We start from the raw sequence: 27,377 nt of genomic DNA, 5'->3' as shown, positions 1-27,377 counted from the left end.
GTGAAGCATGCAGTGTGTCCAGATGACTTCGGATCTACAATGGAAAATTTTTTTTTTTTTTCCTTTTCTTTTTTTTTTTTTTTTTTTATTGAATTTGACTCTTCTCTGTCTCATCATTGTATTGTAGTTGGTAACAAAGAGTTTCAAAAGCTTAGTGTTTCTCTGCCTTCCCTTTCACAAAAAATAATAAAAAGTGAAAAACTACATAAAAATTTTAAAATTGGATTTTTTTTTTTTTTTTTTTTTTTTACTCTTTTTCAAATTTATTTTTAATTTTCATTAGCAAATTGGCTGTTAAGTCATGCTGCAGTGCTCTATGTTATAAAATAGAAATGTACCATAATAGCACTGTTTGTTGTAATGTATGATATTTCAATACATTTTTGTAATGAAAAATTAATTAACAATGTCTTTTAGTTAGATTCCAAAGAAATATGAGCTGAAATTTCAGAAAACAAATATGAGAGATATCCAACCTTTTGTAAAATCCAAAAAGAGTAATACATTTGCCTTGTTTACCATATGTAGTAGTAATATTTCACTTACAAGTGGTGGAAAATGCTATTAGCCTCTTCCAGTTTCCAGTGTAAAAAAAAAAAAATTATAATTAAAAACCATTGCAATACCACCACTTTGGTTATTTGAAGCTTTTGTTAATCTGATTTGGTTATTCAAAGGGATGACATCCATGTTTAGCCTCCAGGGCAAAGCTCCAACAATCCCATCTCTTCTGCCATGCAGTAAAATTGATATCTTTATCTCTAAAATAGTGTTCACAGGCTGGCTGCTAGATAGCCCACTAGACTGAACATATTGGCAACTCTCTAGAAGGAATCTGCATCAGCTAGTGCAGTGGTATGCAAACTTATTTTGCTCATAATCCCCTCTATGAAATAGAAAATTGACGCAACCCCTCAATGTAGACCCAGAGGTAGGATGACCAGATTTTTAGAGAACAAAAATGGCATTCTATAAATTATGTAGTCGAAAATTTTATTTGAGTACTGAAAAAGGAATAAAAAAAATTGCTTGCTTTTTAATTTACACATTAAAATAATTGTATAATATTTTAATTGAATACAATAAAAACAACAAATAAATTCTTATTCTTCAATTAAAATAACAAAACAATTAATGAGAACGATGAGCCTGGATAACCAATAATATTTGGTCCTTATTTGGCTCAATATTTGAAATTTCTAATCTCATGTCATCTTCTGGATCAAGTCTGGAACGCTATTTTGTTTTTATAGCTGTTAATTTTGAGAAACCAACCTCACGTGAATACGTGGACCTGAAAGGTAGCAATGGTTTTACCGCCATTTTCAATAATTGTGGATATTCATCTCAAACAGCAGCCAAAATTTTTAAGAAGTTTTAGTCTTGAAACGAGCACATAATTCTTCGTCAGACGACTGGTTGATAAGATATTCCTTTTACTGAATGGAAAAGCAAAGGGATCACGAATCCAATACAACTTTTTTTTTCTGGAGAAACATTAAATCATTTGGAAAAACACTTAATTAGCATTGTCCGGTGGGTGGCAATGATATCCATAAAATGTCAATATTGTAAAATGTCACTATTACTGCTTATAACAAAATCAGAAAAACATGGGAAAGTTTTAGTGTTATTATGCTCAAATTCAGTTTTCCAAAGATTAAGCTTCTTTTTGAAAGCTTCTATTTTATCACTGAGTATTAATATTCCCTTCCCTTGAAGACTTAAATTTAAATCATTAAGTTTTTCAAATATATCAACAAGGTAACTAAGTTTTCCAAACCATTTTTGATTTCTGCACAAGGTTCTGATTTGTATCTGAAAAAAAATAATAAAACAATAAAACTTCATGTTCGAGGTCAAAAAGATGTTTCAACACTTTACCAGTTGACAACCACCTCACATTTTTATAAAAAAGAAGCATTTCATAAGTGGATCCCATTTAATTACAAAGTATAGCTCAAAGTCTGCTATTTAAGCTTCTACTTTTAATAAAGTTGATCACACTTACTGCATATTTCAAAACTTCATGCAAATCAGTTTACATTTACTTTACTACTGATGCTTCCCTTTGTATAAAGCAATGATTAAAAACTATATTTGGAGCAATTTCCTTTACTTTGCCTTTTCAACCTTTATTTTCTCCTGTTAATGCAGCCACACCATCAGTACAAATCAGTTGCGATTTGGTTATTTGTTAGATTATTTGTTTGAAAGAAAATATTTATAATGTCAAAAATCTTCTTGCCCATCATTCTTCTTTCTAAAGTTTTGCAAAATAGAAAATCTTCCAAAATATCTCCCTCATAGCAGTATCTACTATGAGGGAGAAACTTCACATATAAGTTGAACAAGAATTGAAATATCTGTGGATTCATCTAACTGTATTGCAAAAATTGGACTTTCTCTCAATTGATTTAATAAATAGAATTTTAATTAGTCTGCAATAACTGTAATGCACCTTGAGACTGTGTCTGGATAGAGGACTGGTTTTTAAATCGTTACTGTACTTTTCTCCATGCATAATTGAAATAATTTTTATTTCTGCAGTCATTACAAGAGATTCAGCAATAATATGTGATTTCAAATTTTTTCCTATTAAATACAAAACTTCCAAAGATGTTCTTAAAGCTTTACAAGGAACTGCCTTATGTTTCTTCATGAAAGATTTCTAACCTTGTATGGAGTTAGTGTGACTTTTGAAAAAGGATTCAGTATTTTTTTAAATACCTCTCGATATTTTGTATGTAAGTGTCTTTTTAATTTAACAGGTTTCATTCTTTCGTTAGCCAGTTTTTAGTAACATATTACACACATAGGATGTTTTTCATCATCAACAACACTGTAGGTAAAGCCATACTTCATAAATTCCTCTTTATATTTTCTATTCTTTTTCATTCTTTTTGATTTCAAAAATGATGGCTCTCTATCAGAAATTGATGGTTGCACTACGCTTTAAATAACATTAGCGTCTAAATTTTCACATGACATAATATTTCTTACCTTATTAGCTTCTGAAGTACCTGTAGCAATATTATTGTCGTCACTCCTCGAAACTATTGACGTCACTCGTCACTCCATTTTGTTCTGATTACCCAGTTGTCCATGGTAAAATATGTATTTTCTTCTTCTTAAAAACAATGATAATAATAATGAAACTGCAATATAAAAAGTAGCAGAAGAATGCAAAAACACATCCAAATTAACAATAGGTTTTTAGCTTTTATGTGCACAAAAAATAAATATATTAAAAAATTTTTGCAACCCCTTTAATTTATCTGGTGACCCCTCTGGGTGTCATGCCCCACAGTTTGTTCACCACTGTGTGCTAGTGTATAATCTCACTGCCTCTACTCTGCCAAATAGTGACTTGTGGGTGTCTGAGAATAGTGTATGCAGCGTGGGGAGGCCATTGTCGAGGTCACATTATGTTGAGGAGTTGGGTATAGACTGACTGTGTGTACACCCCATATTAAAAAATTCATTACTTTATACAACATGCCCCTCCCTCTCCTTTTGCTTTGTCTGCTGAATGCATCGTGAAGTCAAACTTATCTGCAAAAAGATATAAACCTCCCAAAAACTCCTCGTCCATTTCCACCTACAGTCTGCCAAGCCTCACCTACTTTTTTCTAACAGAATCTTGATTATTGGTTGACTCAACTACTGCTCATCTTAATTATTCACTCTACAAGTTCCTTTTGCTTCAGAGGTGGTACTTGATACATGTCCATTGTAATATTCCCTGTCAAAGACTTTTTAATTTGGAATCTTCTCTTTTCAGTCTTCACCAGCTCAAAATCTCTACCCCATTTTGTCAAATTCATCTGTTGCCTCTTTCTCCACCCCACTACTCACTTCCCTAATATTCTACTCCTCACTTCACTAATCACTTAGAATCCTTTGACTTCTTTTCTTTGAAACGTGACTTTCTCCAGTCTAATAACTTTACTAACAGTGAAGCAATTTTCCTTGGAAATGCAGCTAGCTTCAGTTTTCTTGTGACACAGACCCATCTGGTTGAGATTCTGAGGCTTTTTCACTTATGGCCTCATGCATTATCCATTTACTTCAAGAATAGCAGACAATCCTAACCATCCACCCAGCATTTTTTCTCATAAACAACCCTTCAAAAATACACAGTCGAAGTTGTTGTTGTTGTTGTTGTTGTTTAGTTTTTAGGAGCATTAGCAACTAAGGTCATATTGCTCCGGGATATGCGGTGGTCATTCCCTGACCTTTCCGCATCCCGCGTATTTGATGGTGATGGGCTCGAACCCAGGTCTAATCAAGAAGCATGTGCTACGCACTGCTGCTCCTTCCCACCTGGCTACGGAGGCACCACAGTCGAAGTGATCGGTCCTCTAGATACCTAGGTCTGAGCTTAGTGATGGTCTCTTTTCCAGTGAACTTCTTCTAACTCTTGTATTGATGACTTTGGTGAACCACCTTCTGCCATTTCTAGCATATTCAACTGAATGCCTCCTGTCATCATCCATGAAAATAACGTCAGAAAAATTTTGAACAATCTTGATGCCAAGAATGCACCATGTCCCTTTGGCATTTCTTCACTTGTTCTCAAAATATTTGCCCCTAGGCTTGCTCCTCTTTTGTGTTACTATTTTATACTTTCTTATTCCATTTGTGTCTTTCTCTCTGCTTAGAAATTTGCTCACATCCAGCCAGTTCCGAAAAATGGTGACAAATTCCTTCCATCCAAATATCATCCTATTGTACTTATCTCTACTTTTTCCAAAGTAATGGAGAACTTCATTAATCACCTACTCTTAAAACTATCTCGAAACCTTACCAAATTGTACTTATTTGGAAAGTTTTCAAGATTAATTGATTGCCAACATAAATTCTGGCAGTGTTGATCCACTGGAGAGATACTGCCTTGCATTATTCAATCTTTTGATGGAAAAGTTTGGTGAATATCAAGCAGTCAATCTGCTTTTATCTGGCTGTTGTTCAGTTTATAGAAGTGTGATTCTATAAACTGAAAACTGCAAAAGTTAAAGTTGTATTTTTCAAGGAAGATAAGCAGGTTTTATTCATTCTGCATTCAAAATTCAGATTTCAATCTCATATCTGCTTTGGTGCATGACTGCTGCCACCTTAAAAATTGACGATTTCCAACAGATACCTAAATCAATAATTTGACACATGATTTTCAATAGTTTTTGCATAATATGTATTTTATGTTGGTTTTTATGGTTTTCATTTGAAGGAATTTGGTATAATATACTTTTGCCTTTCCTTGTCATATCCAAGCGAACTGATGTAAAATGCAAGGAGTAATGCAGATTGACACAAAGTTGTTATTAAATAAAAGATCGGCATTTTAAATAATATGCTATTTATTATTAATTAGCTAGTAATCATTAACATTTTCACAGTGTTACAGAAGATTTGGTAATTGATGTAAATGTCTTCTGTTGGCTTCCCAAGACATTTTCCAAAATCTGTGAAATAATTTCATCTATAAATTGTAAATTTTTTACAAGTCATTAATGTCCTGTGAATGGTTTTGGTAAACAATACCTTTTAGTCTATCCCACAATAAAAATCACAAGAAACAGGCCAATATGATGAGGAGGCCAAAATTCTGTACAAATTATCCTATCATCAAAAAATTGACTGAGGAGCATTTAAATGGCATTAGAAAAATAGCAGTTTTACCATATTGCTAGAAATAACTGCAATTGTACTATTTAATCTATATATCCAGAATTAACGTTGATGTAATGTTCAAAATTTATGATGGCATTAGAAATTATACAGCCTATAAGCTGCTTTGTAGGCACAGTATGCCAGACGCCTTATTTTTTATTATTATTATTATTTTTTTTTTAATTGTATAAATGAATCTGCTGAAGTTTTTCGGTGCTTTACTACTATTTACACTTTAGTAGTAAACTACTACTGTTTTCAGTATTAATACAATAAGTCCCCGACATATGTGCTGACTGGGCTAGCCGAGTGGGTAAAGTACCTGCCCGGAAACCCAAAGGTCGCGGGTTCGATTCCCGCCTCGGGCTTGGATCAAAGTACTGCAAAAACCTTGGGAGGTGCAATATGGCCACAGAAGCCGATGCGCCAACAACTACCAAATCAAAAAAAAAAAAAAACCGACATATGTAAGTGATACGATCCAGGACTGCTTGCATAAGTCAAGTTGTACGTAACTCGAGAATGACTAATAAAATATTGCTACTATACCTATGATATGCCAAAATTACAAAAACCACATAATATCCTCAGAAGAATGAAGAAAAATAGTTATATACTGTATTTTTCAATTAATTAGTTACATTTTTTAAATTATTTTAATTAAAAACTTTTTCTGTGGACAGTTGTGAAGTAGCCGGAGCGGCACATAAGAAAATAAAACATAAAACGAAGAAAGAATGCATGTTATTATTAGGGCTCACAATACTGGTCAAAATCTTAATATCGGTATTCCAAAAAAAAAAAAAAAAAAAAAAAACATTTTTCGCAATAAATTTTGATGACAATTAGGTGGAATAAAGTAAGAAAAAAACAAGTAATTACTTGAGTTCATGTTTTAAATCAAACTTTAATTATAATAATAAATATTCTATCAAAAATTATTAAACATACAGTTATTCTAAAAACAAAAAAATAAGTATCCACACTACCTGTCCGAATAAAGTGAGCGCTAAGAAACTCAATAGTGTTATCGTTTAAACTGGATATAATTTTGGTGCATATTTAATTAGTGGCAGAAAACGTCCTTTTGGATTCGGTGCTGGCTGGTGTTTTGTACTGAGATAGTAATAGATAGGTTGCAGTTTAACCCCCCCCCCTTTATTCCCTCATCTTCAAAAGATCTTATTCCCTTTTTATCAAAAATAAAAAATATTTCCTCTTTCACTTTTTATGGCACTATATTCTTATTAACGAAAGAAAGGATCGGACTGTTAAGATGAGGAAACAAAATTTAAGTTGTGGAGGAAAGGTATTTATTTACAGAAACTCCCCAACTTAAGTAAAGGTTGCATTCCGCGGAACGCTATGTAAGTTGGGGAATTTCCCCCATGCTTGTGTGCAGCACTCCAACCATTCTCGATGAATTGATTGAATCAAAAAATAAATGTTTGACAAACATGTAAATAGAATTATCTATTGTATTTATTCAAATTTTTTATCCCATGCGCAGGAAAAATTACAAAAGTGTGCAATTTTAAAAATTATAAAATTACAAAAAAGAGAGGAGACAGGCATAACGTTAGTAAGTTTTACCTCTCGAGCATCATTGCCGGAATCGACGTCTTCTGCTGTTACGTACACTGCTGCGGAGGTCGAGGGCTGTGGAGATTTAGAAGGGATTGGCCGCTCAACCTTATGACAGAACATACTAGTGGATGACTGTACGCTGGCTTTTTTTAATTCATTGTAGATTTCTTTGTAGAAAGTAAGCATATCATTCACGCCTCTGTTAACTTTTAAGAATCATTCACTGTCGGGATCCATCTTTTCAAACCTCTCCATTGCCGATGCAATTTCAAGAAATGCCATTGCCATCTCTCTCTCTCTCTCTGGCGATGAAGCATCTCAGCTGTTCATTTGGTTCATCTTGAGCTTCTTGAGCATTTTTATTCTCTTCTTCCTCTAACTCCTCCACGTCTTTGGCATCAACCTCCAGCTGAAGCAGCTCTGCAACCTTTACAATCTTATCTGTAACCTCTTTGTATGAGTCGTCTCTTTCAAATCCTTCAAAGCCTTTCACGTGCCGTGGACATATTTTCTTCCATCCGTCATTTAAACAACTTTTAGTAATTTCTGCCCAGGCCTTATTAATGTTTAAGATGGCGTGGTGAATATTGTAAGATTTCTAAAAGTGTCTTAACGTAAAATTTTTCATATCGTCTACTCCAGACAATGCCTGAGCAAATGTTGTGCATAAATAGTCTGCTTTTAAATTCGAAATAACATCCTGATCCATAAGTTGGATGAGAAAAGTCGTGTTTGGCGGTAGAAATATGACTCACATTCTAAATTCGTAGGATGTCCAGAAGCATTATCTAATAGAAACAAAATCTTGAAAGGAACGTCGTTGTCTTTACAATATTTTTCAACCTCGGGTATGAAGCAGCATTTAAACCAATCCTCAAAGAGAGATATTGTTAGCCATGCTCTCTCTTCCGATTGGAAATGCACGGGTAGGGTGGCTTTATTGATGCCCTTAAATGTACGAGGATTTCCAGAATGGTACACAAGCAGTGGTTTTAATCTGTAATCTCCTACTGCGTGGCCCTATCTTTCGATGCCTTGTATTTTCCTCTTTGGCAATGTGAGTTCGATCCGGCTTCTTTTTTTTTTTTTTTTCTTTTTTCCAATACAGAGCAGTCTCATTAACGTCAAAAATTTGTTGCATTGAATAGCTGCCTTCATCAATAATTTTTTCCAAAACATCACACCGACTTCACCGCATACTTTAACATTGTGGAAACCAGCGCGCTGCTTGGACCTATTAAACCAGTCGTTGCTTGCCACGAACTTGGGTTGGCTTTCGCGGTACTTATCCTTAATATCTTTATAAACACTTGGTGCTTTTGCTTGAATGGTCATTAGACTCATGGGCACTTGCTTCTGAATCTGATTTTCCATCCATATTATTAAGAGCTGTTCCATCTTCAATATAGCACCTGAATGCTGTTTTGTGATCACTGTTGATCTTAAGTGCGTTGGTCCTTTGGCATGATCTTTTATACGTGCACTCTCCTTCAAAATAGTATTCACCATTGAAGCAGCGAGACCTAATTCGCTTGCAATAGATGACAAACTTTGTCCTGCTTCATACTTAATCATTTTCATCTTCATTTCTAAATGAATTTTGTTTCCTTTCCTGGCACTACCACCACTTGCAGTTTTCCTTGGTCGCTTTCCCTTCATCATTGTAATACGTAAATAGGAATGAAGAGAAGTTTCTGGAAATTTGTTTTTTATATGATTGAAGATTTCAGTGAAGGGGAGCACATTTCACCATAATAGCTATTATGAAATAGGTTTTTACGCTATTTCACCATAATAGCGTAAAAACCTACAGAATTGCAGTTCTTGGGATTATAGCAAATGCAGTAAGATTGAGTTTACTACCCATTTATAATTAGATGCATGAACAGAAATGCCCAATAAACTGGAAAGTGCAAATTGTTTTTATTGTTTTTTGGTCATGACCTCCAGAAACATGCTGTAGAAAAATATCTCAAAAGCGTTCAAATTTGATTCTTATAACTGGAAAATATGATAACCAATGAAAGGGTAGTGCAATTTCCATTATAAAAAAGACCTTTTAGAGAGATTAGCATTAGTAGAGGCATATGATGCAAGAAAGCGAGCTTATGCAACATCAGGCAAAAAAAAAAAAAAAAAAAAAAAAACCTCTCCCATTTCACCCCTCCGTTCGTTCCAAATACCTGTCCAGCCCAGCCTTAAATTTATTTAGACTATAGACTATTAACTTCCACAACAAAGGATGGAAGTCTGTTCCACCAACCAACCAACTACCTGCTGGCTAAAGCCAAATTTCTGCACATCTATCCTACATCTGTCTTTCCTCAATTTGAATTTATGCCCTCTCAGGTGATTATTCTGAGCAAGAAGAAGAATCCCATCGGCATTGAGCATGCTCAAACCATTCAAGGCTTTATACACCTCTATCAGATTAGATCAGATCACATCGCCGGTGCCTAGTCTCCAGACACTGTAATTTGCAAAACTTAAGCCTTTCTTCGTAAGAGCCTCTTTGTTCCATTCACTAACCTTGTTGCCCTTCTCTGTACTCGTTCCAGCAGCTCTACATCCTTCTTGAAATGAGGCCTCCAGACCTGTATACAGTACTCAAGGTGTGGCCTGACCATTGCCTTATACTACAAGGGAATAATCACCTCCTTATCTCTGCTAGAAAAATTCCTATATATCATTGACAAGACACCATAGGCTACCCTTGCAGCCCATCTGCACTGCTCAGAGAACTTCATATCTGCCTGCACAATTACCCCCAGGTCCTTTTCATTCTCTACCACTGTCAGTGCAGTACCGATACGTTGCTCTGGGGTTAGTTTCCCATATGTAGTACTTTTCATTTATCAACGTTAAACTTCATTTACCACCTCTCACCCCTTTTTTCTACTCAACCTTTCCAGATCCTGTTGCAGCAGCAGCAGCATAGCGTCAGTAGTGTCCTTAAAAAACCCTACCAACCTTGTATTGTCTATAGTAGAAGCCAGGTCACTATCTGACTGCCTTGTTATTCAACTTCCAGATTAACTGCTAGCACAGGAACATGCCTGGTGCAACCCTTCACTGCTGGACACTCCCAAACCCGAACTGAACTCAGAACTACCACTGGAAGTCTGTAATCCCTTCGAACAACAACCACAAACCCCTCTTTTGGTGTGAGCTCTTTATTTATTGAATTGATTGCAAGTAAGAATCGCCCCTTGTACTATTTTAATGCAAGCTTATGTGCTTACGTATAAAAATAATATATAAATACGTGAAAACCCCATCGGGGCTTGCATGTATTTACATATTATTTTTTTACGTATCTCCCCCTATCTAATTTAAACCTGACCCAATCATGGTGTTAGTGTTTAAACTCACTCTTCTTCCTTTGGTGGGAAAAACAGAATATTTTCCCCACACAATGAAACTCTTTCATCTTTTACTTCAAGATCACTTGTTCGCAATACCTTTGAACTGCTCCATACCGACGCCCTTTCCCAAAATGCACTAAGTGTAGCATCCTTGAGTAGTGGTGTAATAGAAGGATTAAACTATTGTTCAGAAGGTTTTAATTTTAACCCTTCTGCACCTCCGTAGCCAGGTGGGCAGGAGCAGCAGTGCGTAGCACATGCTTCTTGATTAGACCGGGGTTCGAGCTCGTGGCCACCAAATACAGAGGATACGGAAAAGTCAGGGAATGACCACCGCATATCCCCTGAGCAATATGGCCTTAATTGGTAATGCTCCTAAAACCAAATAACAACAGGCCTACTCCCACTAGTGGAAATATTTCCGTAATGATGATTTTGGTTATTCCTTAAGTGCTTTACTTCCACACACACACTCTACTTTTTATGTCTTACAGTTTCGTGATGTTTTCAGGTTTCCGTTGCATTTGTACTGTGTATAATAATCCCTCATTTGCAAATTCAGCAGTATTAATGATTTATTGTTGTCGATTTTTTAACATTTATGTGAATAAATCATGGATAATTATTTTTTAAATTAGTACCGAAAAACTGGTATTTTTGTATCAATACTGGGAAAAAAATGACCAGGATTCTGGAATCTCTGTATTGTAAGCCCTAGTTATTGTACTTAAAACTGATCATAAAGTTAACCCATAAAATTAAACTGTGATGGAGTATAAAGGCATCGTTTTAATTATATCTCATATTGTGACTACCTTCACAACAAGATACCAGTTATTGCACTACTTCAAATAAGTAATGCTTCTCTACTAGAGATGACTACTGTTATTATATTCAGTGGGCACCACTGAGAATAAGTAACAGTAGAGAAGCGTTGTTTACCTTCACAAGATACCAGGAATTGCACTACTTTAAATAAGTAACAGTAGACAAGCATTATTGATTGCTATTTTCTTTTTTCTACTATTTTAAATTTTACAATCCTAAAAAAAAAAAATTTACATAACTTGGGTTTACATAAGTCGGGGACTTACTGTATACATCAATATCACGTTTAATCAGTGAAGAATATTAGGTCTCATCTTTTTTTGTTTGTCAGCTTTTTGCTGAAACTAACAACAAAATATTATCTAATGTATAAGTTTACTTATGGAACACTGAAAAACATCCAGTTTGAACGCCTTTCATCTTCTCAACTTTTAACCTGTGCATGGTACTAAGTGCTATAGGTTTGAGGTTTTTATGAAAAAAAAAGTTTCACTTATATGCTTAAAAGACACGAGTTTGCACTAGTATTCTGCACATATATATATATTGTTGTTCATTTTATAAAACCCCAGAATTTGTTTTGTTTGTATTTTTTTTTTTTTTTTTTTTTTGGGTTCACTTTTCAATTTTAACAAGAAATGAATTTTCAAGATTGTCAATTTCTTATAGCATGTTTCCATATTGATGCATTACAGACAAGCTAGTTTGCACTGCAATGCAGTCCAGTACTAAACAGGCAACATGGAATAGCTGGGCTGCATAATTGAAGCCTCCCATGTACACATGTAGCACAACAGGATTGATGTCACATTTAGGAATGCTGTGTATACTTACCCTTTTATTACAGCTTACTGTGCAGTTTAATAAAATACCATATTGTAAACTTTTAAAAGAAAAAGAAATTGAATTAAAAAAGTTGACATTGGTTCTTAATGTAGATTTTTCTGCAATATGCGATATGAAAGATGATGAAAAAAGATGAGTCAACTTATAGATCAAATATATGATTAAGCAAGGCAAATAAAAAAAAGATAAATTAAACTCTTCAGATAATGTTCTTCTGCAAAACTTTTTATTTAAACTAAACCATTTCACTAATCATTGAGCAGATGCTTTTGGACTGAGCATACCACACTCACAGATTTTGTTTATTTTTATCAACTGATCTTGATATGTGATATAGAATTGAAGACTAAATTGGAACATTTCCCTCAGGAAATATCACTGATCATTTTGAATTCTTAAGTCAGTTACTTTTATAACAACATTCAACAAAAAACTGAATATGTAATCTTTCATGGGTGACTGATTTTGAAAAATAAAACATGAATACATAAAACACAAATTTCACTAATGATATTAGAGTTGTTTCTTTTTATTTGTTTTACACTGCAAAACTTTTGTTTTGTTTCTATAGGTTGGACCTTCCGGTGTAGGAAAAACTTCGTTGATTCACTTTTTGGCTGCAGTAGCTGGACGTCATCTTGATGTTCTAACTGTCAATTCTGATATGGATACTACCGAACTTTTAGGAGGATTTGAGCAAGTAAGATTTGGATTTTATTAATATACTGTGCTAGGATCAGTTATTCCGATTTCCATTCTGAGTGTTAAACATTTATACAATACATACAGTGCTCATCAGGCAATGTTCAGAAATAGTGATTGCATAATTTTTATTATAAGGTAGAATTTTGTCAGTAAAAAAAAACCTGTTCTATACTTTTCACTGTAGTTTCCTTGCTTCAGTGTGAGCAGAAAATGAAAGCTGCCGTACATACGCCTCGGTGGGCAGGAGCAGCAGTGCATAGCACATGCTTCTTGATTAGACCGGGGTTCGAGCCCGTGCCCATCAAATACGGAGGATGCAAAAAGGTCAGGGAATGACCACCACATATCTCCCCCCCCCCGGAGCAATATGGCCTTAGCTGCTAATGCTCTTAAAAACCAAATAACAAACAAACAACAAGGCTGCCATACACAGCAGAAAGTTTGTGAGCTATTCTGTATACAGAAGCAAGGAGCATAGATTTAAAGATATCATTTACGTTGAAAATGCCCGAACAAAATCATTACAATTTTGGCACACACTGAAAAATAATGATGATCACTGTCTGAATATGCTTAGTATTGGTTGCAAAAGTTGCAAATTGCAGTTAAATTCTGAATTTATTTTAAGAGTTTATGATTTATATTTATGACTGTTTGCTGTTGGTATTAATTTAATTGCCTCCTCATGTACTTTAACTCTGGTGATTCACTTCTTTCAGTGTATAACTAGGTACTGTATAATTGGGTGTTCAATTTAAAATTCTTCAAGGGTGAATCAAATAAACAAGATTTTAGTTGTCTTAATTTAAATTATATTCCATCATGGTTAAAGTTAGGGGTTGATACTAATTTTTCTAACCAGTAGAATACATTCACTCTACTTTTTGTGTGGGAAGTGATACACGGCAGTAGAAGAGACATTATGGCATTCATAGTGAAAGGTACATCATAACTGATACAGTGCAATATTATTATTAAACTTTTTTTTAGGACGTCTTTCTAGCAGAAATTCATCTGTATATGGAAAAAGTGTACAATGGTAAATGTGTGTCCTACCCACAAGTGTATAAATGGACAAGTAGTTACTATGAAGGAAGAAAATTCTGGATGTTGAACCTTACCCAGAATAAATACACAGTTTTCACAAGAAAATTTGTCTTGGCAGACTATTAACATCAGGGTACCTTTGTTGTGAAGGCTGATATTGCTAATGTAGCCAGGGGAGTTGGATATCAGTCATTGGTCTGCTTATACAACCATCCATGATTTTGGAAGATGAAAATTGATCTTTCAGGATGTTGATTCCATATGTCTGGTGGAGTTAAGCCCTGAAATGGTGCCAACAACAACTGAAAGCACTTAACGAGCAGGGTATCAAAATTGTGGTGTAGAGATGAGATAAGTGCTTAAACTGCTGCGTGTATTTTTTTGAAAAATAAAGTACCACCTACTGGTATAAAAAAATCTTGTTTTATTTAGACTTGGTCTTATGTAATAAATTAACCTCAGTGAATATTATTATGAAATATTAAGACAAATTAATGTTATGGTTGTAATAATTCCTTATTTATTTATATTAAATAAATTTTTGAAATTTTATTTAATTAAACAAGGCATTTTTACTAGAACTCTTTATTATTTTGCTTTGATATTTCATACGTTAATATTAATCAAATTTCACATTTTTTGACAAATAGTATTAGTAATTTTTTTTTTTTTTTAAAGCTGAGTGTATTTAATTATTGGAAATTAATGAGTGATCAGTAGTATTTAGGTGTTTTGAAATTGATTTATAATCAAATTCCTTTATTTATTTTTAACAGTGAGCAAGTTTTATATCATAGTAAATTGTAAATGAACTAATTTAAAAAAAAAAATAACTTTTAGGAGGTAAATTCCATAAAAATGCACACTACTTTTTGGATTTCTTGCCATCCCCTCAACCAGTGTGAAAATTTTTTTTTACTGTTTAAAATAACATTTCTTGGTTTTATATCAGTGTTATTATGCATTATCAAAGCTTGACTGTTCAGTTTTTCCAGCATCGTAATCTTGATTTTTGGATCTACTGAAACATATCAGTTAAAGAAATTTATTCATTATTAATTGAATGTAGGACAATAACTGAAGTAAAATTAATTTTAATTGCAAAATTACCTGCTTTTGGCCAAGGGTTTCATAAGTCAGCTACTTTAATATTATAAAGTAGCTGACTTATTACAATTTGTAATAAATTGTAAAATGTAAAATTAATTACTTCATTGATTAATGAGTTAGCATATGATTGCTGTTTTTTGATTACAGGATCAAATTCATCTAAGAATGTAGAGTCCCCAACTCTCATTTAATTCTCTTTCACACAGGGAAAATAGGGGGGAAGAGTGAAAGATATAAGTGATAAAGCTTTCTCGCTGTGAATATAGTTTACAGATTAAACAAATAAATTATGTGATCAGTTTATTTCCAAAAACAGTAGCCCACTGTTAGTAAATGGGAATATATCATAATTTATTTGATAATGTTGAAAATATTGCTTACAGTTCAGCAAACATCCATTCTCACAGAAGGCTCAGAATCTGTGACCTATTGTTGCCGACCGGGCTAGCCGAGTGGGTAAAGTACCTGCCCGGCAACCCAAAGGTCGCGGGTTCGATTCCCGCCTCGGGCTTGGATCAAAGTACTGCAAAAACCTTGGGAGGTGCAATATGGCCACAGAAGCCGATGCGCCAACAACTACCAAAAAAAAAAAAAAAAAAAAAAGACCTATTGTATTATTTCATTCTTTAGAATCAATGCTAGAACACACAAGAGCAGAGTTCAGCAAGATCAAAAACTTAATCCTAGCGGTTTTAGTATTGACAAATGATTAGTAGTGACAAATTTAGTAGTAGTAGTGACAAATGATGCAAAAAGCAAGGCTATACAGCATCAGCAAAAACACACACATGCACATACTGCCTATTTCACCTGTCCACCATCCCCTCTAAGTTTGTCCAGTTCTTCCTTGCATTTCTCAATCCATTCATGGCCTTAAATATCTCAATCAGATTTCCTTCCAGGCTACCCTCCAGGTGTCCAGATAAGAGCACCCTTTTGTTCCCCTCATTTATTTTGTTGCTCTTTTCTGCACCCACTCCTACAGATACACATCAGTCTTCATATGAGGTGGCTTCCAGACATATATGCTGTACTCATGGTGTGGCCTAACAATTGCTTTTACAACAGGGTAATCACCTCCTTATCCCTACTTTCAAAATGCATGTATATCATAAATGAAGCCACCCCCCACTCTGTCCTGACAGCATGTCTGCACTGCTTAGAGGACTCCATATTTGGCTGCCCAATTACCCCTAGATCTTTTTTATCGTCCACTGCCCTGAGTGTGATACCATACAGCTGGTATGTTAATCTGGGATTACATATGAAGTCATAGTCATCATATTAAGTACCTTGCATTTCTCAATGTTAAATTTCAATTTTTACTTTTCAGCCCGGCTGCCTAATTTATCTAGATCTTGTTGCAGTGTAGCATAACCTAATTAACTGCCCTGCACTAATGTTATATCATCTGCTAATGTTTGTATCAAACTTAGACATTAGCTTGATATGCCTTCATTAATATCAGTAATAAATGTTGAAATCAACAACTATTACTGAACACTGGAGGATTCAACTGTAGTGTCCATTGATAACTCTGTCTTCTCCCACTCAACTTTCCCCTTATTCATAGCAGTAACTTGCCCTTAATTTTACACACTCCAATTTGTATAGCAGTGTTTTATGTGCAATGGTATCAAAAGCTTTTCTGAAATCTAAGTATATGATGTCAAGATTAGTTTTGCATCGAGTTCCTTTGTCACTGTGTCATTGTATCCAATCAGATTTGTCAGACAAGACCACTCCTTAAAAAATTCACACTGTGACTACAGTATAAATGCATTTCTGTCTAGGTTGTCCTGCATTTTTTCTTTATCCAGTGATGCCATTATTATCCCTGGAACAAAAGTCAAGTCAATAGGTCTATAATTATGTCACCTTCGATCACCCTTTGCAAATTAGGAATATATTAGTATATCTCCAGTTTATTGGGGCCTTCACCTGAATCAGAGGATGCGCTCGTAATTATAACTAAAGGTTTTCTGCATCCTTTAATATGATTGGATAAATCCCATCTGCCTCGGATGCCTTTTATATATTTATCTTCAACAATTTCTCTTGCACTTTCCTCTCAGAGATCACAGAATTGTTCAACTCCATGTTAGAATTTGATACATTTCTGGTGTTGCCATCCCTAAAAATTCCTAATGTGTGAGTGTGGATGCAAAATACTTATTCAGTTTGTCAGCAACCTGAGCAGGTTCATCGATGGGTAAACCATTCATATCTAGTAGACCAATGTGATTCATTTCCTTCCTTCCAGTGTTTTCCATTAAGATTGATCTGTTTCAATACAAAGTATACTACAATCGATCCATACTAGTAGAAATGCAACCAAATCTTTGTCAATCTTCATTTATATGAACTGGAGCAGTTCTTAACTTTTTTCTAAATCGGTTTGGTGAGCATAACTGAGCCATAAGCAGTGAATTTCTTAGTGAAATTTTGAAGAGTAAATGAAAACTTTGAACATAAATGCTTTTAAATTGTAATTTGTTCTTATTTTTATTTAATTTCCTAGTACTAGTGTAAAATTATTTCAAATATCAAATCAGAATTTAAAATAAATTTAAAAAATAAAAAATAAATCATAAAAAATTTGTAAAATACAAGTCACCTCTTTTTTGATGTAATACTGTCTTCCACATCTGTTTATATGTTACTTGATTCAATTCCATCAGCTTCTGTATCTGAATTCCAGAGAATTTCCACTTTCATAAGCCAAAATCGGACAGCAATAGCTAATGGGTATAATTACCTTCTCTGATTTTAAAATTTATTTTCATGCTATAGTCTTTTATAAACTTTTCCTTCAATTACTTAGGAACATAAATAAAGGTAATAAATAACTGGAGTTAAATTATTAACTCCAAATATTATTCTTATTTGTATTTTGTTAAATATTGACATCTATAACTACTATTTAATTAATCAGTAACGGTTAGTGGTGGCAACCTTAAATGATAATGCTGTATATAGATCATATTGATTTCTAATGTACTCTGAAATGGACTTGAGATGATCATAAACCCCAGAAAAGGTTAAAGGCCTTTCAGTCAGGGTTGCATTTAGTCAATCTGAATTAGCAGGATTAGGCTTTTCCTGATGAGTTCTTCTAGGTGTTTTGAGCCCACACAACAAGCAAGCATGCTTGTTGCAGGCTTGCAAGCATGCACTCTTGTACACATATAATGCACACTGCTCAGTATAGTGTTATGCTAACGTGCTTTACACGTCATATTGAGAGCAGTAGTGGTTATAAGTTCACAGATATGTTAGTACATCAATGAGAATGTTACAAATGGTATCTGCATCACTACCCAAATCTGTACAAAGCAGTACAAATCAGTCTTTCTGAACTATCAGTTCTCCATTTGCTATTTTCCTTATAGATCTATAGCCCTGGCCAGAGTTAGCATATGCATTCTTCTAATGGATGGTAAACCTTATCCATTATATGAGCTACTTTAAAAAGAAACAACATTATTACATCACAGTTTTTTTCAAGTGTATTTCCATTTAAATAGAATATGGCAGTTGAAGAATTATTATAATTGGCCAGAAGAGAGACCCTTCGTGATGAGCAGAAATTCTTCGAGTGAAGCTGGAAAGCATGAAATTAGTGATGTTGAAATTTCAGATAATTTAGCATTAGTATTAGTAGAGGCATACGATGCAAGAAAGCAAGCTTATACAGCATCAGCAAAAAAAAAAAAACCCACCTCCCATTTCACTCCTCCATTCATTCCAAATGCCTGTCCAGCTCAGCCTTAAATTTACTTATGCTATCAACTTCCACAACAAGAAATAGAAGTCTGTTCCACACATCTATTCTACAACTGTCTTTCCTCAATTTGAATCGGTGAGTGTCAAGTTATTTTTTGAAAATGTTTCTTTTAAAATCGAGTTCCCCTCAAGTTCTTAATCTGAGCAAGAGGCGGAATCCCATCAGCATTCAGCTTGCTCAACCCATTCAAGGCCTTATACACCTCATTGAGATCACCTCGCATGTGCCTACTCTCCAGGTATTGCAATTTTCAGAACTTAATCCTTTCCTGGTAAGAGCACCCCTTTGTTCCCCTCACAAATCTTGTTGCCCTTCTTTGTACTCGTTCTAGCAACTCTACATCCTTCCTAAAATGAGGCCTCCAGACCTGTACACAGTGCTCAAGGTTTGGCCTGACCATTGCCTTGTACAATGGGATAATCACCTCCCTGTCCCTACTAGCAAAATTCCTATATATCATTAACAAGACTCCATGACCTGCCCTGGCAGCTCGTCTGCATTGCTCGGCAAACTTCATATCTGACGGCAGAATTACCCCCCAGATCTTTTTCACTCTCCACTTCCCTGAGTGTAGCACCACACAGTTGGTACGTTTCTCTTGGGTTAATGCTACCTATATGCAGTACTTTGTTTGCATTTGTCAGTGTTAAACTTCAGTTGCCACTTCTCAACCCATTTGCCAAATTTATCTAGATCCAGTTGGGGTAGCATACTGTCTTTACTGTCGTTAACAAAACCCTGACAACCTTTGTATCATCTGCAAACTTGGACGTTAAGCCTGATGTACTTTCATCAATATCATTGATGAATACACAAAACAACAATGGGCCCAGCACTGAACCCTAGAAAACTCCACTAATAACATTCGTCCACAAAGAACAGTGTCCATTGATTACCACTCTCTGTCGTCTCCCACTCAATCAACCCTTTATCCATTGTAGCAACTTACCCTTAATGCCATACTGCTCCAATTTGTACAGCAGTCTTCTATGTGCAACAGTATAAAAAACGTTCCTGAAATTCAAGTATATGATATCAACATTATTTTTTTCATCCAGTTCCTTTGTGACCACATCATAGTATCCAATCAAATTGTTCAGAAAAGATCTCCCTTTAACAAACCCATGCTGTGTCTTAACTATTACTGCAGTCTTGTCTAGATGGTCCTGCAATGCTTCTTTAACCAGCGACTCCATTATTTTCCCTGGAACACAAGTTAAACTAACAGGTCTATAGTTACTTGTGTCACCTTTTGTGAACTGGTGATACATTTGCACATCTCCAGTCCATGGGGACCTCCCCTGAGTCCAAGGAATCTCTCATATTTATGGCTAAGAGTTTGGCTTCTTCCTTTACTGCCTTCTTTAATATAACTCAATAGATCTCTTCCACCTTAGGTGCCTTCCTTATGTTTCACTTCAACAATTTCTTCTCCACTTTGCTCTCAGTTGTTACGAAATCATTGAGCTCACTGCCAAAGTTTAATACACCTCTGGCCACCCCCTCCCAACCGAATAACTCCTTATGTGTGAATGTAGATGCAAATATTCATTCAGTTTATCAGCTACCTGAGCATGATCATCAAAGTCGAACCATCTATGTTAAGTGGTCCAATCTGATTTATCCCTTTCCTTCTAGAGTTTACATAAGTAAAGAACTCTTTGCTGTGTTTCATTCCACCCTTTGCCAAAAATTTCTCATAATCTACCTTTGCCTGCCTAACCTCCTTTGTGACTTGATTACAGACTAGTTTATATCTGCCACATCACCTGATAATTTATAAACCTCCCATGCAATTTTCTTCTCAGGCACGAGCCTCATTAATTCATCTGATATCCATTTAGGCCTAAACCCTGAACAGTATTTCTTAGTTGGTATGAAAAGCCTAGTAGCCTCCAAGATTAAGTCCCTGAAGGCTTCCCATTTAGAATTCACTGCTGGTAACGTTATTAGTTTATCCCACCGTATTGAATTTAAAAACTGTCTGAGACCCTGTAGTCACCTTTACAAAAGCAAAAGCCCTTCCCTTTACCCCAGATTTTATGTAGTTACATCCTTAAGTAAATCCCACATCAATACATTGTGATCACTGTCTCCCAGTGGCTCCTTTATCTGCAAATTCTTAATGCATGAATAATCACTGCTGATTATCAGATCAAGAGTATTACTCCCTCTAGTTGCGCCTCGAACATGCTGCTGTAGAAAACAGTCATCCAATTAATTCACAAAAGTCTTGCTAGTGTACAAGTGACCAACCCACAAGTTCTAGTCAATACCCACAAGTTCTAGAAAATTAAAATCTCCCATTTATAAGACATTCTGATTTACTGGCCCACTCTATATCTCTGCGAAATTACTCATTATACTCATCAGATTCATTAGGCCTAAAATACACACCTACTCATTTTCCCTTTCCAGGCGCTTATGTCACACACCAAACTGACTCAACGTTGCATTGTCCATCAATGTCGATTGAATGCACTTCCTTAGATTTTGTGTGTTTCTTAACTAACAGCATAGGACTAACAGCAGAAGGAGGGTCTCCTTCCTTACTGTCCTATTTATTCTTTCTGTACTCATTGTACTCCCCAAATTCCAATTCTTCACTGCTTATATCTGTGTGACACCACTTCTCTGAAATCCCAACAATATCTGCCTTTGGTGTCTTGACCAGCACTTCAAACTCATCAAATTTATTAACTATACTCCTAGCATTGGTGTACATGTAAGTATACATGACCTGTTTCTACTCTTAGTTATTCTAACACAGCCCATGTATTTACTTGTTCCACAATGACTTCCAGCAGTCCTGGAAATCTCCATAACTTTGCTTTCCAGGCTGCTGCTCATTCTAATAGAAGCAGTGCAAGAATAACTTTTGCCTTTACCTGCAATCCCTGTTAATCTTTTAGTCTGTGTATCCCACCCAAGCTAGCATTTTTTCAACCCACTATACAATAATATCACCTTTTGTGACCTTAAAAGATGATATCTGCTCTACAACATCAACTTTTGCCCCTGGTAGGCATACCCTGGTTCTGTTTCAACTATCCTTCTTGCATAGTATATTCCCTGTCTCCCTGACAATAGTCACCAACAATAACTAGTTCCTGTGGGACCAGTGCATTCTGCCTTGGAGATTGCCTCAGTGTTGCCTGATGCACAGAAGTGAGCTCTGCCATTGAGCTCCGCAGCTGAGAGTTTGATGGGCTCCTCATATTAATTTCTTCAAGGGCATTTACCCTACACCTCAAACTCTCATAGACACCCATCAGAATGCTGAGTTGGGGCCTAATTTCTTGATACTCTAGGCACCTAGCATACACAAAGACGTTCTCCTTGGCTAGATCGTGTCCTGTTTTAGAAAGTCTGCAAGCATTTCACATTTCGCACATTTTTTGAGACTGTGAATCACCCCCTTCGTTTCTCCCCCGAGCCACAGCACTCTCGCTAGTCTGTGAATGTTGCTTTGCAGCTCTAGTCTGGATCATGATTTCCATTTAAATAATAATTAACAATGAAATTTAATAAGATTAACAAATATTTTTGATTAATTGATAATACTATACTAAGCTAACAGATTCCTCATACAGTGCTTCGTATTACACTACCTGGTTTTATGTTATACCTTATGCTATCAGTTTAAGATATATACTTTATGCTATTTCTTATCAACTAGAACATGGCTGCTAGTTCAACAATATTGGTGCCAACACCAGTAAGTCATAACTTACAAAAATCACTAGTTAAATTCTAAAAAAGATGCTGACGAATGCTACTAAACCTATTTAGTATCTTTGTAGAACACAACGTAGTATTGTTAATTAACAAAGAATATGGTAAAAATATGAAAACTACTTATCCCTTTACAGCAGCCAAAAATCCATCAACTGTTGTTGTCTGCAATCAGATTGCCCTCTTCGAAAATTTATTAGAAAAAATTTTGAGCCTAAAGCTCAAATTTGGATTTTAGCGAAGCATTTGCATAGCTGCCAACACATATTCCAGGTTTATTGTGGAGAATCTAATCTTTTTGACTGACTTCATATATCCATTAATTTTGAGTGACGTGGCAAGAGAGTGCGTGGAACCATTAAGGTTAATTATGGGGTTTTGACTAGACTCGAGATTGATTCCCTTAGATCAGTGGTTTTCAATCTTTTTTTAATAGCAGCACCCCTATGTAATTTATTTTATTTTGCGGCACCTACTCTCTATTTTCTGCCTTTAGATCCGATTCTCTGTGTGTGTGTGTGTGTGTGTGTGTGTGTGTGCGCGCGCATGTTATTAAAAATATATATATATATGTTATATGATATTTATTACATAATATAATTATAAAAATTACATTTAATAATACAAATTATATATAGTATATAATTTTATTCTTTATACAGAGGTACTAAGTAAACATCAATTATAGATCACCACAAAATTAAAAAGATACTGTACACGTTTTTTTTTTAAATGAAATAAACATATAAATTAAAAAATAATAATAAGTTTAAGTAACTTAAACCCAAATTACGTGCCCCCCCCCCCGGAATGTTGTTGAGGCACCCCGGTTGAAAACCACTGCCTTAGATGATTGGAGAAGTGCCAGAGTGTCACCAATATACATAAACGTGGCCCAGACAGTGCAGAGGATAGCTACTGACCACTCAGTTTGATTTCAGTGGTAAGCAAAATCATGAAGGCAGTGATAAGGGTGCACTACCAGGTCATTTAGACAGAATTGGAATTCTGAAGGAGACAGAGCAACATCTTGTAATGGGGAAACCATGTGTAATCCACCTAGTTTAGCTGTTTTGACAAGGTCACTTGTGAGCTGGATATAGGAAATAATTTCAGCAAATTTAATTTGGATTTAACAAAGCGTTTGCATAGCTGCCAACACATATTCCAGGTTTATTATGGAGAATATCTTTTTGACTCACTTTTTGACTGCCTTCTCCATCTCATTGTCATAACATGGTTTTTCTCCAAATTCTTTTCACAGAAAAGTAATAAAACTGTGTTCATTTTAATTTATGACAGTAATATACACCTGAGAATAGTTTTCCATAATTGGTCAGTAAGCCATAAAAAAATAATAATAAAAAATAAATCTTGCTTCTGCAGGTTTTCCATTTCCAGTGCAGTGCATATGATACTGCTCAGAGTTGATACCCTTTCTCAATTTAGAAAGCAATAAAGATTAATAAAAGAACCAAAATTTATTAAACACTAATATCATTAAAGATTTATTTTCAAAACAAATAAATATGTAGGATTACAGTTCTTCTGATTCATGTTGCCAATAGTGTCTACAAATATGAGCCAAAATACCACCCTCCTCTAAATAAGTTAGTAAAGCCTGCCTTCCTTGTCAATAACAATTATAAAAGACCAATGACAGAGAATTTTGTAGACAATACATCATGAACAGGTTGTTAGATAGTGAACTGATCAATAGTATGGCAGTACATTCATAAGAAACATTACGGTTTTATAATATGGTAAAGCATTAGTGCAGTTCTAGCGTTGTTGATTTGTATAGGTGATTTTTGTGCTGATATGATCCAATGAAGTATTATAACTTCAAGAATTTAATTTAATTTAGATTTTAAGAAATGAGATTTATGATTTTAAATCTTAAATTTAGATTTTAAAAAACTCCTGTTTATCCACCTGATTACAATTACCTGATCTCCAGCTTTTGAAAGTCAGAAGTTTTGGCAGATTCGACTCAATCCTGCACAACAGGTTGCTGTATAAGCTGAAACGTATTGCATTATGGCTGTAGGGTAGAAAGCAGAGAGTTATGATTAATGGTTATTCTTCAGTTTGGTTTAATGTTAGAAATGGATCAGTGCTGGGGTTGCAGTTGTCCTGATTTTCTTAATAACGTTGACACAAAGAGATACTGAGTATAACATCAAAATGTGCAGATGCTGTCAAGGTCAGGAGAGTAATAACTGATCAGCGCCAAGCATTTCTTCTTCAATGCAACTTAGATAAGGCTTTATGGATATTCAGTGGTAAGAGAGGTCTCAGCTATGCTTTAATGGGGCAAAATGCCTTGCATTTGGGAAAGTGCAATCCCATTATAACCTATATGTGGTGGAATTGAATTAAAAAAACAGGGAAAGAAGCAGATTTGGGAATTATGTTATCATTAGACATACAGTTCTCTTATAAGCATAGGCAATGCCATGACACTTCTTGTTGTGGAATGTCATGTTTAAAATTCAGAGATTTTAGTTTAAATTGGAGAAACTTCTTTGCCTGTTTATTATTTATATTGGTACTGCAAGCAGTATTACTTGTAATGATCTTCAAAATAAACATGAAAAGAGTTAAACTGCCAAATAATAAGTAGTACTGCCAAAAAGAGAGCAATGCAAAACCTTCTGACAGATCCTCCAACATAATTAATTGGACAATTAAAGAATATCCTAATAAATTAGATAGTCTATTCATTTGATAGGTACCACATTTGAAATAGTAGACACAGTCACTTCTAAAAAGTGCTGATGAAGTTAGCTGTTTACTTCAAAATATCGGCAGCTGTACTATTAAAAGTGAGCATTTTAATCAATGGTCTAGACCAGTGTTTCTCAAATTTACCCTTTCGAGAGTTTAGTTTTAGCGGCATAACCCTTCTTGGGCAAAGTTAATTTGGGGGTAGTTTTAATATTACTATTTCATCTGGACTAGAGAAAATTCGATACAGTACATGGTATTCATTTATTAATATATAATAAACATTATACATATATACTGCATATAGAAATACTGATTTTAAGAATGGAAGTAATTATAAAATTAACAAACATTCTGACAGTACAGCGTATATATATATATATATATATGGTGGATTTGCGCCAGTCTGAAATTAAAGTATGGCTGTTAGCTAATGAAGAAAGCGCATTTTTAATAATTATTATTTTAGTATTGAAAATGGTATTAAAAGGTATAAATTTATACAAAGTTTAAATTGTTACATAACAAGCACTTTTTTAAACATTTTACATGGCAACTTACGACATTCACTAAATAATAAAGGATTTGTCAAAATTTAACAAAACAAGTTTTTTTTTTTTTTTTTTTTTTTGTAAAAGACTACTGTCACTGGAATTCTAAAATTAACCCAGTTATTGTTCGTACATACAACATTCATTCGCAGAAAGTGGAGGCATAAATATCAAGTGATTACTTCTTACAGCTGTCCAGTAAAATGTTGCTTGAGTCACTGTGTGTAAACAACACAGACAGAGAGAGAAAGGTAATATGCATATACTGGATCACTAAGAGTGTGGTCCAGTAAAATAAAATGGGGGGGGGGGACATCAAAAATCATGGATTATATAGCTCAATCATCCTTTGTGATTCTAATAAGAGAAGAGTTTTAAGCAGTACAACATATAAAAAGGGTTCCGGTTTTCAAGGTTTGATTCCTATAAGTGGAACCCACTGGACTAAATTTTTTATTGAATTGTTTTCTGCAGCTGAAAAACTATGATAAAGTAAAATTAAAAAATTCTTTCATGTTCCCTTTAAAACCCCTTTACCTGGGGGTACACATACCACACTTTGGGAAACACTAGTCTAGACAAAAATATTTTGTTTTCCTGTGAGGTTAATTTGGGACAGTTACACAAATGTGAAGAATTATTAGTGGATGCTACTTTTAGTTTTTGTGCAAAATATTTTTTACAATTATTTACACAACTTAATTTGAGGGATGGACCTAGAAATACAAGCACCAAGAAATACATGACTGCTTATTGGTGCTTTTGAGAGATGTGTATAAGGGCCAACATTTAGATTTTAGTCCAAAAACAGTCTCAATAGTAGCATTTATAAAAAAAGCAGTTCGTGCACCTTTAGAAGATGTTAATGTTAATTTTATTGGCTTCTTTTCTGCCTTTTTAGCTTGTGTCAGAAAAATATAAACTCTGATTACTTTTATATTAAAAAGAAAAGAAGGCAGCAAAATTGGCAAGTGGCTTAAGTGTGTATGTGGCGGGGGGGGGGGGGGAGTTTCAGTTGTTCAGGATTTGAAAATCCTTTATGAAGCTCAACTCTGTTATAAGTTATTGAAAAGAGAAATCTAAGCATAGTGAGGCTTTTTGCCCCAAGGTACATGGTTGCTCTTGATACATGTGAGCTTAAGTAGTTATTTGGTTTGGAATTTTAAATTTTCAGCAAAACAGTTGGATAGACTTTTTTTTTTTTTTTTTTTGCATATGAATTTGCAAGACTGTGGCCTAAAGATCCCAGAGTAACTAAATGTGCTGACTTCTTGTAGAAAATAAGTCTTCCCTCTTCCCAAGTCAAAAGCAACAGAGACAGGGTAAGCTTCCTTGAACCTGGTTGTGGAAAAATGCTGAGACTCCAATTCCATAAGCATGGAATTGGAGCATATGGGGGAATGTGGGCCAACT

The 27,377-nt window shown here is 34.8% G+C and overlaps 1 protein-coding gene across 1 annotated transcript in view; it reads left to right on the top strand.

Moving 5' to 3' along the window:
- The window catches only part of LOC150081532 (midasin), a 1,449,634-nt gene that overhangs the window by 581,177 nt on the left and 841,080 nt on the right, over positions 1 to 27,377 (top strand). Inside the window, exon 41 of the mRNA XM_090380238.1 lies at positions 12,871 to 12,999. Within this exon, the coding sequence (XP_090236364.1) occupies positions 12,871 to 12,999 (129 nt within the window). The remainder of the gene's footprint in view (positions 1 to 12,870; positions 13,000 to 27,377) is intronic.

This window comes from Mastigoproctus giganteus, chromosome 8 (genome assembly GCF_048544385.1).
Source record: "Mastigoproctus giganteus isolate SK-2022 chromosome 8, ASM4854438v1, whole genome shotgun sequence".
Lineage (NCBI taxonomy): Eukaryota > Metazoa > Arthropoda > Arachnida > Uropygi > Thelyphonidae > Mastigoproctus > Mastigoproctus giganteus.
Note: the sequence above shows the minus strand (reverse complement) of the source record. Positions and strands in the feature narration are given on the sequence as shown.